This window comes from Sparus aurata, chromosome 9 (assembly GCF_900880675.1).
Source record: "Sparus aurata chromosome 9, fSpaAur1.1, whole genome shotgun sequence".
NCBI lineage: Eukaryota > Metazoa > Chordata > Actinopteri > Spariformes > Sparidae > Sparus > Sparus aurata.
Window position 1 is genome coordinate 34,638,038 of NC_044195.1, and position 16,791 is coordinate 34,654,828.

Here is a 16,791-nt window from a genome sequence, read left to right on the forward strand (position 1 = left end):
TCTCTGTTTTCCATTTCCCTGCTCTTCCAGAAGACATTCTTGATGGGTTCTGTAACGCTTGAAGTTGCATTGAATGCACGTGAGATAATAATGGTTTTAGTCCTCTGCAAACCTCTTTGAAAAAAGCCAAAGAAGGCACTGCTGGGATTTGAACCCAGGATCTCCTGTTTACTAGACAGGCACTTTGACCAACTAAGCCACGGCGCCCTCACTTTCAGCTCTCTCACAGAGTCTTACATGAAGCATGAAATCACACCAAAGTAGTTTGGCGAAAGATGCTTTGTTATTTGGTCAGGGCTAGGAAAAAAACACAACAGAGCCAATCTAGTGGTGGGTGCCCTGTCGAACAGGAAATGCAATGGGCAAGGAAGGCACCGCTGGGATTCGAACCCAGGATCTCCTGTTTATAAGACAGGCACTTTGTCCAACTAAGCCACGGCGCCATTACTCTTGAGTTTTCTGCACACTTTGATCGGAGCAGTTCTTCCAGAGCTGGACTCAGCAGCCAGATCATTAAGCTGTAGACTGGGATCCAGTTGGGGGGCGGGAGCCTTTCAGGGTTCTGGAGAACAAAAGATCCCATTCCCTCTTGAGTGAATGGACATCGTGGCACCCTGCTTGACTTCAAGATGGTCAACTAAGTTCAGATAGATGCCTGGCAGTGGGACTTGACAGGAAGAAAGAGTGCTCGTCCCTGGGTGGGCTCGAACCACCATCCTCTCGGTTAACAGCCGAGCGCGCTGGCCGATTGCGCCACAGAGACATGCTGTGATGCCCGGTGGCCAAAGATCGTGGGTCGCCTTCTTCCGAAATAGGTTCTGCTGTGCTCAGACAACATGTACTTTTGATATCATCAAAGAATCCCCTCTAATTGAAATGATCCCACAGTCTAGTAGATTGCTAACAATGAACACCATTCATTGTTGTTTCCAAGACAGCGACACAAAACATCAGTTTGTTTTCTTATCAATCATGTCTCTGTTTTCCATTTCCCTGTTCTTCCAGAAGACATTCTTGATGGGTTGTGTAACGCGTGAAGTTCCATTGAATGCACGTGAGATAATAATGGTTTTAGTCCTCTGCAAACCTCTTTGAAAAAGGCCAAGGAGGGACCACTGGGATTTGAACCCAGGATCTCCTGTTTACTAGACAGGCACTTCGACCAACTAAGCCACAGCGCCCTCACTTTCAGCTCTCTCACAGAGTCTTACATGAAGCATGAAATCACACCAAAGTAGTTTGGCGAAAGATGCTTCGTTATTTGGTCAGGGCTAGGAAAAAAAAAAAAGAAAACACAACAGAGCCAATCTAGTGGTGGGTGCCCTGTCGAACAGGAAACGCAAGGGGCAAGGAAGGCACCGCTGGGATTTGAACCCAGGATCTCCTGTTTACTAGACAGGCACTTTGACCAACTAAGCCACGGCGCCATTACTCTTGAGCTTTCTACATAGTTTGATCGGAGCAGTTTTTCCAGATCTGGACTCAGCAGCCAGCTCATTAAGCTGTAGAATGGGATCCAGTTGGGGGGCGGGAGCCTTTCAGGGTTCTGGAGAACAAAACCTCCAAATCCCTCTGAAGTCAATGGACATCGTGGCACCCTGCTTGACTTCAAGATGGTCAACTAAGTTTAGATAGATACCTGGCAGTGGGACTTGACAGGAAGAAAGAGTGCTCGTCCCTGGGTGGGCTCGAACCACCATCCTCTCGGTTAACAGCCGAGCGCGCTGGCCGATTGCGCCACAGAGACATGCTGTGGTGCTCGGTGGCCAAAGATCGTCGGTCGTCTTCTTCCGAAATAGGTTCTGCTGTGCTCAGACAACATATACTTTTGATGTCATCAAAGAATCCCCTCTAATTGGAATAAATTCACAGTCTAGTAGATTGCTAACAATGAACACCATTCATTGTTGTTTCCAAGACAGCGACACAAAACATCAGTTTGTTTTCTTATCAAACATGTCTCTGTTTTCCATTTCCCTGTTCTTCCAGAAGACATTCTTGATGAGTTCTGTATCGCTTGAAGTTGCATTGAATGCACGTGAGATAATAATGGTTTTAGTCCTCTGCAAACCTCTTTGAAAAAAGCCGAGGAAGGCACCGCTGGGATTTGAACCCAGGATCTCCTGTTTACTAGACAGGCACTTTGACCAACTAAGCCACGGCGCCCTCACTTTCAGCTCTCTCACAGAGTCTTACATGAAGCATGAAATCAAACCAAAGTAGTTTGGCGAAAGATGCTTTGTTATTTGGTCAGGGCTAGGAAAAAAACACAACAGAGCCAATCTAGTGGTGGGTGCCCTGTCGAACAGGAAATGCAAGGGGCAAGGAAGGCACCGCTGGGATTCGAACCCAGGATCTCCTGTTTACAAGACAGGCACTTTGACCAACTAAGCCACGGCGCCATTATTCTTGAGTTTTCTGCACAGTTTGATCGGAGCAGTTTTTCCAGAGCTGGACTCAGCAGCCAGATCATTAAGCTGTAGACTGGGATCCAATTGGGGGGCGGGAGCCTTTCAGGGTTCTGGAGAACAAAAGATCCCATTCCCTCTTGAGTGAATGGACATCGTGGCACCCTGCTTGACTTCAAGATGGTCAACTAAGTTCAGATAGATGCCTGGCAGTGGGACTTGACAGGAAGAAAGAGTGCTCGTCCCTGGGTGGGCTCGAACCACCATCCTCTCGGTTAACAGCCGAGCGCGCTGGCCGATTGCGCCACAGAGACATACTGTGATGCCTGGTGGCCAAAGATCATGGGTCGCCTTCTTCCGAAATAGGTTCTGCTGTGCTCAGACAACATGTACTTTTGATATCATCAAAGAATCCCCTCTAATTGAAATGATCCCACAGTCTAGTAGATTGCTAACAATGAACACCATTCATTGTTGTTTCCAAGACAGCGACACAAAACATCAGTTTGTTTTCTTATCAATCATGTCTCTGTTTTCCATTTCCCTGTTCTTCCAGAAGACATTCTTGATGGGTTCTGTAACGCGTGAAGTTCCATTGAATGCACGTGAGATAATAATGGTTTTAGTCCTCTGCAAACCTCTTTGAAAAAAGCCAAGGAAGGCACCGCTGGGATTTGAACCCAGGATCTCCTGTTTACTAGACAGGTACTTTGACCAACTAAGCCACGGCGCCCTCACTTTCAGCTCTCTCACAGAGTCTTACATGAAGCATGAAATCACACCAAAGTAGTTTGGCGAAAGATGCTTCGTTATTTGGTCAGGGCTAGGAAAAAAAAAAAAGAAAACACAACAGAGCCAATCTAGTGGTGGGTGCCCTGTCGAACAAGAAACGCAAGGGGCAAGGAAGGCACCGCTGGGATTTGAACCCAGGATCTCCTGTTTACTAGACAGGCACTTTGACCAACTAATCCACGGCGCCCTCACTTTCAGCTCTCTCACAGAGTCTTACATGAAGCATGAAATCAAACCAAAGTAGTTTGGCGAAAGATGCTTCGTTATTTGGTCAGGGCTAGGAAAAAAACACAACAGAGCCAATCTAGTGGTGGGTGCTCTGTCAAACAGGAAACGCAAGGGGCAAGGAAGGCACCGCTGGGATTCGAACCCAGGAGCTCCTGTTTACAAGACAGGAACTTTGACCAACTAATCCACGGCGCCCTCACTTTCAGCTCTCTCACAGAGTCTTACATGAAGCATGAAATCAAACCAAAGTAGTTTGGCGAAAGATGCTTCGTTATTTGGTCAGGGCTAGGAAAAAAACACAACAGAGCCAATCTAGTGGTGGGTGCTCTGTCAAACAGGAAACGCAAGGGGCAAGGAAGGCACCGCTGGGATTCGAACCCAGGAGCTCCTGTTTACAAGACAGGAACTTTGACCAACTAAGCCACGGCGCCATTACCCTTGAGTTTTCTGCACAGTTTGATCGGAGCAGTTTTTCCAGAGCTGGACTCAGCAGCCAGATCATTAAGATGTAGACTGGGATCCAGTTGGGGGGCGGGAGCCTTTAAGGGTTCTGGAGAACAAAACCCCCAAATCCCTCTGAAGTCAATGGACATCGTGGCACCCTGCTTGACTTCAAGATGGTCAACTAAGTTCAGATAGATGCCTGGCAGTTGGACTTGACAGGAAGAAAGAGTGCTCATCCCTGGGTGGGCTCGAACCACCATCCTCTCGGTTAACAGCTGAGCGCGCTGGCCGATTGCGCCACAGAGACATGCTGTGGTGCTCGGTGGCCAAAGATCGTGGGTCGTCTTCTTCCGAAATAGGTTCTGCTGTGCTCAGACAACATGTACTTTTGATGTCATCAAAGAATCCCCTCTAATTGGAATAAATCCACAGTCTAGTAGATTGCTAACAATGAACACCATTCATTGTTGTTTCCAAGACAGCGACACAAAACATCAGTTTGTTTTCTTATCAAACATGTCTCTGTTTTCCATTTCCCTGTTCTTCCAGAAGCCATTCTTGATGGGTTCTGTAACGCTTGAAGTTGCATTGAATGCACGTGAGATAATAATGGTTTTAATCCTCTGCAAACCTCTTTGAAAAAAGCCAAGGAAGGCACCGCTGGGATTTGAACCCAGGATCTCCTGTTTACAAGACAGGCACTTTGACCAACTAAGCCACGGCGCCCTAGCTTTCAGCTCTCTCACAGAGTCTTACATGAAGCATGAAATCACACCAAAGTAGTTTGGCGAAAGATGCTTCGTTATTTGGTCAGGGCTAGGAAAAAAAAAAAAGAAAACACAACAGAGCCAATCTAGTGGTGGGTGCCCTGTTGAACAGGAAACGCAAGGAACGCACCGCTGGGATTTGAACCCAGGATCTCCTGTTTACTAGACAGGCACTTTGACCAACTAAGCCACGGCGCCATTACTCTTGAGTTTTCTGCACACTTTGATCGGAGCAGTTTTTCCAGAGCTGGACTCAGGAGCCAGATCATTAAGCTGCAGACTGGGATCCAGTTGGGGGACGGGAGCCTTTAAGGGTTCTGGAGAACAAAAGCCCCAATTCCCTCTGAAGTCAATGGACATCGTGGCAGTCTGCTTGACTTCAAGATGGTCAACTAAGTTCAGATAGATGCCTGGCAGTGGGACTTGACAGGAAGAAAGAGTGCTCGTCCCTGGGTGGGCTCGAACCACCATCCTCTCTGTTAACAGCCGAGCGCGCTGGCCGATTGCGCCACAGAGACATGCTGTGGTGTTGGTGGCCAAAGATCGTGGGTCGTCTTCTTCCGAAATAGGTTCTGCTGTGCTCAGACAACATGTACTTTTGATGTCATCAAAGAATCCCCTCTAATTGGAATAAATCCACAGTCTAGTAGATTGCTAACAATGAACACCATTCATTGTTCTTTCCAAGACAGCGACACAAAACATCAGTTTGTTTTCTTATCAATCATGTCTCTGTTTTCCATTTCCCTGTTCTTCCAGAAGACATTCTTGATGGGTTCTGTAACGCTTGAAGTTGCATTGAATGCACGTGAGATAATAATGGTTTTAGTCCTCTGCAAACCTCTTTGAAAAAAGCCAAGGAAGGCACCGCTGGGATTTGAACCCAGGATCTCCTGTTTACTAGACAGGCACTTTGACCAACTAAGCCACGGCGCCCTGAGCTTCTGTTCCCTGACAGAGTTTTATATCCATCATGAAATCATAACAAATCAGCTCAATGATGTTTGGATATAGATGGTTTGTTATCCGTTCAGCTAGAAAGAAATCATCAAGGTCAGAACCGATCAGGTGCTGACTTATGTTGGGTCCCTGTGGAATACGGGCCGTCAAAGAACATCCCCAGGAATCTGGTAAAGGGGGGTCGATATACAAATCAGAAGTATGAGAAACAGACCGGAGATGCAACAGTTGTCCTTCGTCACTGATACATCAGCTGTGTCTCACCCCAAACAGGAAATGAGCCTCTGTACCAGCAGGTGGCAGTAAACTATATTCATAATTCAGAAACAGAGACAGGAAGAATCAGTACTGAAGATGCAAAATCCATTGTCATGATAATCAGTAACTGTTTTTAATTTGCTTTTTAAAACCCACTTTCATAGACTAGTGGAGGACAAGAGAAGAAGGAGACTAATGTGCTGATTCTCTGAGCTGAACAGCCAATCAGATTCATTTCTCTCCCTCACCATGGACGCAGGAAGAAGGGAAGGCTGCCATCATAAAACCCATTAGTTGATTAAAGATGTGGTTGGATCTCACTCTCCCACTCTACATGCAAATAAACACATACAAGTGCTGCATGCTACATGCTGAATTCACAAGAGGGCAACAACACTGAGAACTGAATGATTATAAAAGGGAATATGGGTGATTTCTCTCTTTCTCTGACCCTTAGAATGTTTGTGCTTTCGTGCAAAACCTCTCAAATTGGTGCTTTAATTTACGTCATCGACTTTCAAATTAATAAAAATAAAAAGCCACCAACAATCTCCAGCTAGTGCCAACAGTGCCGGACACATCGCAGACGCTGACCAACAGCCTGGTGTGTCAGAGGCCTCAGGAGCGTTCCAATAAACAGCAGGGCTGTCGTGTATTCCTCCTCGATGAGATTGTGAATGAGGCCGTACTTTCCTTACAAGTCACTTATTGTTCATGTTTAGATGAGTGTTATCAGCTGCTTTTAAGATCTGAAGCTGCAGTTTGTTCTCATCTCGGCTGCAGCTTCAGGTCGAATGTTTGTCCATTGAAATCTTCTCTTAAGCTGTAACACGATCTCATCTTGAGATGTCACATTCAGTTTCATTATTCAACTGAAATTATCCAAACCTGCTGTTCGGTGACGCTCCAATGGTCCAACGTCCTCCAAATTTTCCACCTCAACCAGAACAAACAGGAAGGATTTCTCTCAGGGTCGCTAAAAACATGAAATCTGAGACCTGACGGCACTTTAAAGCCGGAGGAACATAAATGACGAGTGCTGACCCGGTCTCGTTAGACACAACACTTCACACACATGCACTGACACACATACACACTGACTGGAGAGGACACTTAAATAGGTGTGTGTGTGCACGTTTGTTATCTTATCTGAGGGTAAAATCTGAAACCTTGTATTTGACAAACATCATCTGTGTGTCGCTAATCTTCGTTGTAAAGAGAGAGAGTGTGTGTGCGCGTGTGTGTGTGTGTGTGTGTGTGTGTCTTCCCTTCTGGTATAAGTAAGTGGGAGGAAAAGTACAGCGTGTGTGTTCAGAGGACTCTCACAACTAACCTGTTGTGTGTGTGTGTCTGTGTTTGTGTGTCTGTTGAAGGTCACCGTACAGAGTGGTGCCAATGACTGGAGGACAGCTCGCAGGTGAGTTTCAGGGACTACACACTCACAAACACTCACAAACACACACAAACACACACAGAAACTGAAATGCCAAAATGTTCCTTCAGTGATGTGGTTTGGTTGGTTGTTATTTAAACAGAGGTTGGGGGGCACAATACACAGAAACAACAAGAAGTACCGATAGTTTGGCTGCGTTGACCCACCAGATTCTGACTCTGGTGCAGACAAAAAAGCCGGATCCTATCGGGTTTATGTGGGATGATTTTTGACCGGTGAAAAGGGTTAATAGGCTTGTTTTCAGAGATAAAGCTCTAAACTCACACTACAAACAGCAGACAGACACATTTAGAAACTAGCTGGTGAACATTCAGCAGATATTTCCCTCAGCAGCTGGAGGAGACCAAAAACAGAGTTTAAAGAGAAAATACTGGGCAGAAATTCATCAGGTGACACAAACACAACTGCAGATAAATGATAATGTTGACTGTCGGATGATTAAAGGAACAACTGTTCACCGACAATTCAACCTAAAACTTGTTCCTGCTGTCGTTGCAGGTTAAAGTGAATCTATTTTAAATTCACAACCAACTGAAGAAACCTTTACTGTCGCTGCAACCAGCAGAACACACATTCTAACAAATATACAGGAAAGGGAAATCGACTGTCACACACTTTATCTCATGGTCTACACACTCTCTCACACACAGAACTTGGTAACATCTATAAAAAGCTCTCCTGATCTCACGAGCGCCTCATCCGACCATATAACTGTTTTATGGAGACTTAACATCACAGAAGTGGAAGCGCCGCAACAAGTCAGTGACCGAGACGCACTGAGAGTTTATATCGCACGTATGACACGAGTCCTACGTAGGCTGTTGTTTCATAGAACTTTAAGAGCACCTGTTGTTGCGATGCACGTTGGTTTTGATTGGCTACGAAACGAGCACGCGGCTCACCTGCTGTTACAGCAACTTCAAGTCTAAAACACGGGGTCAGCTTTCCCACACCACCTGGAAAACACAGAAAAAAGTAGAATGTCCTGGAACATCCTTTAAAACTCCCCACACCTACAGAATACATCACGGCATTAGTCGTAGACTTTTTCTTAAAAGGAAACCAGTGAGTTGTTCATTTTAAGAGACTCGTCTTATTTTTTCTTTTGTATGTCTCCTGTTGCTCCTGATGAAAGCAAAACTTCCAGCAGCTCTTGGTTACTGGTCTTCAAGCTATTCAGTTATTGATGTTGGATAACACACTTCAATTCACAAGAGAAAGAGGCATTGGGATAATAAATTGAATAATTAAGGAACATATTAGTGTATCGGTTCACTTCCTGTCTGTCACACCAGCGAGAACGTCACTGGAAAAGTCCTGGAAACTGATCTGGGAACCCTGGAGCTGTGTTTCCTGTGCAGCTTTATAAAGGAAGCAGATAACATTAGTGACAGAGAGAAAACAAGAAAACAGAGAGACAGAAGCAGAAAGGCGACTCAAGCCACTGTGCATGTGATTGGTTTATTTGATCTGTTCCCATCTCGTCAAAAAGCGAGCGATTTTGGACGAGCTGTGATTGAGACTCAAATATCAACTTTACAAATTGCTCGATCTAAAAATGAAAACAATAAAAACAAGAGGATTCATTCTTTAAGCAGCAGGAATAAAAGATGTTTCTCTTCGGCCTAATTGTGTTGTACATGATGATGTCACTACGTTACGAGACGTATGGTTCCAGTATGTTTGAAGCATTAAATCTTTTAATGAAACCTCTTTACATGCACGTGCAGTAAAATGCATGTGAGTTGTGAAAGATGTGAGTGTCACTGACGATCCATTCGTCTTAGTCACTCCGGCTGAAGCAGCTTAATTAATCACAGAGTCTGCGGTGACCTCTGACCTCCGGTCACAGATGGAATGCGAGCGACACAATGTACAAAACTCGATCTGTTCCTTTTTTTTTTTTTTTCCTCTTTACAATTTCTCGTATGGCTGTGAGTTTATTGGCCCGCGGCGCTGAACTTTGCCCACAACAGTGGAGCTCTCAGCCAATGGCGGCGCTCTGTTTGTGTTCCCATGCAGTCAGAGGATTCTCGTTAACACGTCAAGCTGTCAGCCGGTTCAGATCCAGACGATCCGTCGCAGAGAGCGGAGGGACGGAGCTCGCTTTATTTATCTCCTCTCTTCTCGCTCTCCTGCCATCTGTTGCTTTGGCCATCTGATTGGCACCGCTCTGATTGGCTTACATAACCTCTGTGTGTATACAGGTCTGTAGGTGTGTGTAGGTGTGTGTGAGTGTGTGTGTGTGTGTGTGTTGATGCACTTCTGGTTGCTATTGTGTTCATAATGAAAAAGTCTCCTTCAGTGGATTCAAGCTGTTTACAGTGCACACCTCTGTAACCGTGTGTGTGTGTGTGTGTGTGTGTGTGTGTGCAGTCTGTTGACAGTATGTGTGTGTGTGTGTGTGTGTGTGTGTGTGTGTGTACTGTATATGTAACACACCCCCCGCCTGCTCTCTCTGCAGATAAAGAGGAACTCTTTCAGAATGTACTGACGCAAGTGGCGGAGCAGTTTTCAAGGTAAGGCAGCCGACTGTTTGCTCCTCACTCGTTAGCTGCTGACGAGATAAGATTTAACGTGCATATCGTCTCATTTCTGTCTGTTAATTACTGTAAATCATTTCCTTAACATCTGTACTCTCTTTTACTTTTGCACCTTTTGCGATCAGCTCGTTAATTCCTGTGAGTTTCTCCTCGTCTGCTGAAAAACAACCTCCTTTTTTTAGCTTAACGATCCTCGATTTACTCGTTTTTGCAGCTGATTTTCTGAAGTGTTTTAGACGACTGTGGGAGTATTTTTTTATTCCGAGTCACCGTATACTGGGAGACAAACTGGGTGAACTGGTGCAGTGGTACATAATATCATACAGGGCAGGAGTCCAAAGGGAACAAAGCAGCAGGACATCAGACTGAATGATTAGACTGTTGCATGAATAATGAGATATGAAGTCGTATAACAAGCTCTGATTAAGTGAAGTGTCAGCAGTTAATCAGAGTAATTACATAAACTAAGATGACAGATTATTATCAACGACCGGAGAACAACGGATTGTTTGTCTTTCCGGTCATTTTACACTACGAATGTTTTCATCATAAATGACCTAAATGTAAGTTATTCATGAATTAATGTTGTTTTCGCTGCAGCTCTGTTGGATTTTACTGAAAGTTTGGTTTGTATGTTTGCAGATATTCCAAAAAAATCAGGGATGATCTGTTGACCAACCTGTATGAATATTATATAATAGATAGAATGGAATAGATTTATATCAGCGACGTGCACAAAGACATAAGATACAAATACAAAAAGCTGCTGTGAGTCGTGTTTAACAACTTGCTATTTTTCAAAGAAACAATAAAACGTCCAAACTGCACTGAAGATGAAATTCTGGGCTGATGCAGATGTTTTTTTTTTACTTTGTTTCTGTTGTTATTTGTGCAGGAAAACGCAGAAATAAAAAATAACTGAATCAGAATCAGAAACTGATCCTCGAGGAGACGTTGATTTGCTCCCTCTGGTTTAGAAATATGAAAGAAGACAATATTTCATGTCAGAGTTTACAAATAGAGTTTACAGAATCCAGTGAAGGCTGCTTCTTGGAGAAAGTCCCCAGACTCCCTTAAAAAAACTCTACATTTGTGTTGTTGTTGCGACAGAAGCAGCTTTATAAACTCTGTTAAACTCGATCTCTGACAAATTCTTAATCATTAATGCCGTCTTGTAAATTCAGCATTAAATGCAAAACGTGAAATTGTTTGTTTCCATGTTAAAAGTGTCAGTTTGTTCCAGCCTGTCTGCTTCTCTGCCAACATTTAGCAGCTGTTTCAACTGATTTCACCATTTATAAAGAAATATCACATTAAAGAGAGATTTTAATAAGATATGAGTGAAGACAATAAGAAATTACAGAAGCCCTAAACGGCCATGCATTCATATATTTTATTTCCTCCGTTTTCCCGAGATAACGAGATAATTTTCTCGAGATCTCGAGATAATGAAACTTTGTTTTCCCGAGATAATAAACCTTCAGACACACCGTAAGAGCTTGTACCCTTTATCAGCCAGGTGCAGAGTAAATCATTTCATCACGTTCAGCAAAAATCATGCAGGCACACTTCAAACACGCACACACACCTTATTATATCGTTATCTTGGGAAAACAAAGTTTCGTTATCTCGAGATCTTGAGAAAATTATCTCGTTATCGCGGGAAAACGGAGGAAATAAAATGTGTGAATGCATGGCCGTTTAGGGCTTCTGTAAGAAAAAGTGTTTACAAATAATAATATATATGATTTCACATTAAGAAATACATGGAATTGATGTTAGAATTAAGATATGTGCCGAGTGACACATGATAACTACAGATCTTTAAATGATTGATTAAATGAAGTTATACCTTAAAGACAAACTGTGGCGCGTCGCTGCATCGAGACTTCGTCAGGGAGTCGATCAACGAGTGCTCGATGCTGATACGTGTCGCTTTGAGGTATAAGAAGTTGCGTCTGGGAGATTTTTAAGACGGTTTATTGTTGCTGCCGTCTTTATGAACTCGTCTCTTCCTTTGTGTCTGCAGGGCGTTCAAGATCAACGAGCTGAAGACCGAGGTCACCAACCGTCTCGCCATGTTGGAGAAAAGAGTCGAGCGTAAGTCCGTCTCCATCGACGCCTCTGTCATCAGCTGGAGCAGTAATCAGATTACTGTTCACTCATTAAACCTGCAGAAGAGGTTTTTATTAAGATCCAGTAACTGATTAGTGTCCGTCAGAGATAGATCACAGATAGCTGCATGCCTGCAGAGCGTGCTGTCACAGGTAATCAGGCTGATTAGATTACAGCTGCACAGGTGATGTGCACTGCTCGCCCACCTGAAGACGCCGATGACCTCCAACTGTTCCTGCACAGAGAGGAATGTGTCGTCGTCATCTTCCCCCTTATACAACAGCGTGCCGGGGTCGTGATCCTCCGCCCTCTCCGCCTCAGCTGACCCTTATCAGCTTTAGTTTTATTAACTGCGAGAAGGAAGTTCCTCTGCGGCTGCCGAGCTCGCTGCACCGCTGATCTTTCTGAGGGCATGTTGGCCCTCAGTGACCTGCAGCTGTGTCGACATTAATGGCAGCTATAAAGTACGATCAATAAAACCGTTGTTTCTTGTATAAAATATAGGGCTGAGTGTTCTCAGCGGTTCACGCACAGGAACATTTAATCAGCTATCGTTTATGCAATCGTTACATCCTTCCTGATAGGCCGTGATTAAAGATAAAGGTCAGGTTCAATCATTGAACTTGCAACCACGATATCACCAGACTCCATTAACAAATCGCACGATTTTGCAAGTTTTTGAGTGAGGGGAAGCTTTATAAACTCTGAGGATCACCGTCTCTGTCAATCGCTCAATTAGTCTGACCCTGTTGAAAATTCGGCATTCAACACAATTCATTAATCTTCTTCTTTCCTTGTTGAAAGTCTTAGCAGCTGATTTAACTATTTTAAACATTTCTATAGACGTTGAACATGTAACCAATATAGATTACATGTTAGAGAAAGTCACCAGAATCCCTTAAGAAATCGCTCAGTTTAGTGAGTTGTTGAGTTTGGAGGAACTTTATAAACTTTGTGAAACACTGTCGCCAATCACTTCTTAATTATTGGGGCCTTCTTGTTAATTAAGCAAATATTCTACGCGACGTTCTTTCTCTCTTGTTGTAAAAAACATTGTGTCTGTTTGTCTCAGTGATGGACGAGTTTATTTGAATATAGAGGAGGGCAGGTGAGATCTGCAGCTGTCACTCAGACGCAGGTTACTGTCTGGCCTGAACGGGCTCGCGTGTCGCCGACAGGAAGCTGAACAAACATGTGAAGAACCTTGTCAGTCGGTCCGTCTGTTGGGGGATTGTGATGTGACATGACATACCGCTGCTGCTTCCTGTGACAGCTCACTATGTGTAGGTGTGTTGCATGGTGTGATGGAAGGGCCCACGCACATGTGATGTGTGTGTGTGTGTAGGTGTTTCTACATGTGTGTGTGTGTGTGTGTGTGTGTGTGTGTGTAGGTGTTTCTACATGTGTGTGTGTGTGTGTGTGTTAACAAACATCAGATCGAGTCGTCTGTTTTGCAGCTCCGTGTCTTCCTCTCACACTACTTGTGTGTGTGTGTCTCCATGTTTCATAATAGCCCCCTCGTGCACTGACCCTTTCGGTCGCCATGACAACACGACCCGAGTTTGCCTCGGTCACCATGGCGATTTCCCGACTCTATTGTATGCAGCTTTTCCGTTCGCAGCGGAGTTGAAGGTGAACGGATCAACAGGTTGTGACAAAGCTGCTCGACTGGAGCCGAATAAACAGGAAACCAAACCATCACTTTTAATTGATTCTCGATTATTATGCGGATGTTTTAAAAAAGCTTAAAGGGACAAAAATGTGCTCGACTGTGACATGAGAGACGGAACACGGAGAGAATAATTTGTACTGATACATGTTTTCTTCCTATTCATTCATTTGCTCTGTACACTTTTTTTGTTCCCCTCATGGATCTTATTGATCAAAGCTTCGTATGTTAGTGACTGAAGAGAGACAGGTAAAGTATTGATCCTGTTTGAATTGTGTCATGAATCACACATGTGATGTTTGTCAGTTTGTCATCAGAATAATGAAACATCAGACTGTGAAAATACGTCTTTATAGAGACAACAGTGACGTCGTGTCCTAACTTAAACATTGTAGAGCCGCTTCTCCACAGAACTGAACCAGAACCAGAACTGCAGTCGTCAATATGAGCAGGTTTATTGTGACGTCAGTCCTTTTCTGACCCAGTTGGCTCCATGTTGGTTCTGGTGCCGTGTTGATGAGATGATGTAGTTCACTGAGCTTCAACACTAAACTACATGAGGTTTGACTTTAATGACAACAAACTGACAAACATCATGTGTGAGATTCATGACACAGTTCAGACCGGATCAGTACTTTATTTCTCTCTTCAGTCACTAACAGACGAAGGTTTGACCAATAAGGTCCCGTGATGGAAACAGGAAGGGGCGGGGCTTCAGCTCTCTATTTTATTTTTTTGGCAAAATCTGATAAAAAAGCAGCACAATCATGATTTCCTGCAGTGAGAATATGAAGCAGTTGTTGTTCTCAGTATTAGAATAAACATTAGTGTCATGACCAAAACAACAGTGCACTGACTTTAGATTACGAAATTAGAAGATATGTTTCCAGTAACTATAATCCAGATTAGATGTTGTGGATCTGAACTGGATTATCTCCACTTGTTGAACACTGATGTGAGCGTTTCTCTCCTCGCCCGCTGCAGCAGGTTCGCTGTACAGTAGTAGTTTGAGGTCTGACGCACAGACACTTCACACAAGCATGCCAATTGCCTGGATACCTGGTCGCTACGGCAACCGCGTGGCGCCCACACAGATCTCCATCCTCTCATCACTTTGGTCGCCATGGTCACCTGTTTTCAGTGGGAGCTGGAGTGTTGTCGGGGGCGACCTTTTCTCAGTTTCAGGAGGACGAGGAGGACGGATGAGAGAGACCAAATTCTGACAGCAGCTGAGGTGTGCTGAGTCGACCAATCAGACGACACACAGCCGACCGGCGTCCACCTCCTCCACCCACCGGCCCGCGTCTCCACCTCCACCTGCGTTATCTTCAGTCTCTCCTCGTTCATTCAAACCAGTGCTTCTCAAAGTTTGTCTGCCATGACAGTGTTTCCTCTGGCAGCACCAGGTGTTGATGAGTTGTGTGTGTGTCTGCAGTGGAGGGGATGAAGGTGGTGGAGATCGAGAAATGTCGCAACGACATCAAGAAGCTCCGCGAGGAGATGGCGTCCAGAAACAACAGGTGACAGCGACAAACACTGAGTCTGTCTGGTGTCACAGACCAGATTCACTCTGGTACTGTAGATGTTTCTATGCTAACAGCAGCTAACAGGCTAATTCTGCTCACAGTTGTTGAGTTTACTTGAGAGAGTCAGGAGGCGTGTGATTGGCTGAAAGAGGAGAAAAAAAAATCTGAGATTATTAAATCCTAAACCTCTAAAAAAAAGTCATAAATGTTCAAAACAAAATCACAAATTATGGTAAAAAACATATTCTCTGACATAAAAAAAAAAACGTTTACAAGAAGAAAAACAGGGATATTGTCCAAGATTATACAGTCGTACATTTATGAGAAAACATTACTAATTTATATCTGTTATTCTTAATTGTCACCTTAAATAAAATCATACATTTAAAAGGAAAAAGTAAAATCTGTGAGAAAATCCTGAAAATAATATCTGAGATTGAACAGTTGATGTTTAACAATCATTTGTTTCATAATCATTTAATATTAAACACTTTGACAGAATCGTCTCTGTGTATTCCGTCGTTACTCTTCTGTGATTATAATATTTATCCTGGTAGATTAAAGCTGTTTTTATTTCTCTCTCAGTAACTTCCTGGAGGACAATAAGAAGCTGACTCCTCGCAGAGACGTTCCCTCGTACCCGAAGGTAAGAATCCACCCTCGCGCTCTGTTTCTGTCGGACAGGTGAGTCTGATGATGTCACACAGCGTCTCCACTGTGCTTCCACCTGGACGTTAAGTCAAACAACCAGATGTGATCATTAATACGTCTGATGGTCTGTAAACACAGTGGAGGTGTTGAGGTGTGAAACACACTCACCTGCAGGCAGCCGAGCTTCACTCACTGATGTTTGTCACACATTTAACAACTGAACACAGTTTAAACATTTACAACCAACTTCTGTCTGAAACATACGATGATGTAACACCGACATACGACATCATCACAGAGCCGAGGGAGGAGAGCTGGTCTGAGAAAAACTCAACAACAAAGATAAATACATTTGGATAATCTCTGGGATTATTAAATCAGACATTTGAAAGAAATATAACTTCATATCATCTCAAGGAAAAAAACACAAAACTACGAGAAAAAGCTTGGATAATATCTGAGATCATAAAGATTTTATTTTGTGAGAAAAAAAATCACACATTTATTTTTTAAATATGAAAGAAAAAAAGCAAATCAATGAGAAAAAACCTATTCTATAATCTATCACCAAAAACAAAGAAAGGGTTAATGTTTGAGATTATAAAATTAAGTATAAAGTTATAAAATTTGAGATTAAAAATAAAAAACACAACTTTGTGATAAAAAGATTTAGATAATCTCTGAGATAAAAAAAAAAAATGATACATTTATTAGAAAAAAAATCCACATATACGAGAAAAACAAAACAGAGAATCCCTGAGATTAAAAATCTTTTTATCAATAAAAAGTGACATTTATGAGAAAAAATAACTCAGATCTCAAAATTAAATGGAAAAAAAAAAAATCTCAAATACTAATAAATCAGAAATTTACAATAACAAATCTTGACCAAAAAAATAATATTAATGTAAATATATAAATCTTGTAAAAGGTTTTTCACCACTTTTACAGAGTTTCCTCTCAGAACATCTTCCCTC

At 43.3% G+C, this 16,791-nt stretch overlaps 1 protein-coding gene and 16 non-coding genes across 20 annotated transcripts in view; 1 reads left to right on the plus strand and 16 right to left on the minus strand.

Annotated features, from left to right (window-relative positions):
- Positions 1–16,791, plus strand: part of pde9aa (phosphodiesterase 9aa) — a 40,185-nt gene that overhangs the window by 15,772 nt on the left and 7,622 nt on the right. For 3 of the 4 annotated variants that reach the window (XM_030428157.1, XM_030428156.1, XM_030428155.1), the window contains exons 4-8: positions 7,231–7,274; positions 9,775–9,829; positions 11,883–11,953; positions 15,073–15,157; positions 15,749–15,809. In XM_030428157.1, the coding sequence (XP_030284017.1) occupies positions 7,231–7,274; positions 9,775–9,829; positions 11,883–11,953; positions 15,073–15,157; positions 15,749–15,809 (316 nt within the window). Of the gene's footprint in view, positions 1–7,230; positions 7,275–9,297; positions 9,518–9,774; positions 9,830–11,882; positions 11,954–15,072; positions 15,158–15,748; positions 15,810–16,791 lie in introns of those variants that run through there. The other variant, XM_030428158.1, reaches the window with a different exon arrangement.
- On the minus strand, positions 134–207 carry trnat-agu (transfer RNA threonine (anticodon AGU)). The gene has a single exon. It is a non-coding gene; the product is annotated as a tRNA-Thr (tRNA).
- trnai-uau (transfer RNA isoleucine (anticodon UAU)) lies at positions 370–443 on the minus strand. Its single transcript has one exon. It is a non-coding gene; the product is annotated as a tRNA-Ile (tRNA).
- Positions 690–763, minus strand: trnan-guu (transfer RNA asparagine (anticodon GUU)). The gene has a single exon. It is a non-coding gene; the product is annotated as a tRNA-Asn (tRNA).
- On the minus strand, positions 1,354–1,427 carry trnat-agu (transfer RNA threonine (anticodon AGU)). Its single transcript has one exon. It is a non-coding gene; the product is annotated as a tRNA-Thr (tRNA).
- On the minus strand, positions 1,674–1,747 carry trnan-guu (transfer RNA asparagine (anticodon GUU)). The gene has a single exon. It is a non-coding gene; the product is annotated as a tRNA-Asn (tRNA).
- On the minus strand, positions 2,093–2,166 carry trnat-agu (transfer RNA threonine (anticodon AGU)). Its single transcript has one exon. It is a non-coding gene; the product is annotated as a tRNA-Thr (tRNA).
- On the minus strand, positions 2,329–2,402 carry trnat-ugu (transfer RNA threonine (anticodon UGU)). The gene has a single exon. It is a non-coding gene; the product is annotated as a tRNA-Thr (tRNA).
- On the minus strand, positions 2,649–2,722 carry trnan-guu (transfer RNA asparagine (anticodon GUU)). The gene has a single exon. It is a non-coding gene; the product is annotated as a tRNA-Asn (tRNA).
- Positions 3,068–3,141, minus strand: trnat-agu (transfer RNA threonine (anticodon AGU)). The gene has a single exon. It is a non-coding gene; the product is annotated as a tRNA-Thr (tRNA).
- On the minus strand, positions 3,314–3,387 carry trnat-agu (transfer RNA threonine (anticodon AGU)). Its single transcript has one exon. It is a non-coding gene; the product is annotated as a tRNA-Thr (tRNA).
- On the minus strand, positions 3,550–3,623 carry trnat-ugu (transfer RNA threonine (anticodon UGU)). The gene has a single exon. It is a non-coding gene; the product is annotated as a tRNA-Thr (tRNA).
- On the minus strand, positions 3,786–3,859 carry trnat-ugu (transfer RNA threonine (anticodon UGU)). Its single transcript has one exon. It is a non-coding gene; the product is annotated as a tRNA-Thr (tRNA).
- Positions 4,525–4,598, minus strand: trnat-ugu (transfer RNA threonine (anticodon UGU)). Its single transcript has one exon. It is a non-coding gene; the product is annotated as a tRNA-Thr (tRNA).
- Positions 4,764–4,837, minus strand: trnat-agu (transfer RNA threonine (anticodon AGU)). Its single transcript has one exon. It is a non-coding gene; the product is annotated as a tRNA-Thr (tRNA).
- trnan-guu (transfer RNA asparagine (anticodon GUU)) lies at positions 5,084–5,157 on the minus strand. The gene has a single exon. It is a non-coding gene; the product is annotated as a tRNA-Asn (tRNA).
- trnat-agu (transfer RNA threonine (anticodon AGU)) lies at positions 5,502–5,575 on the minus strand. Its single transcript has one exon. It is a non-coding gene; the product is annotated as a tRNA-Thr (tRNA).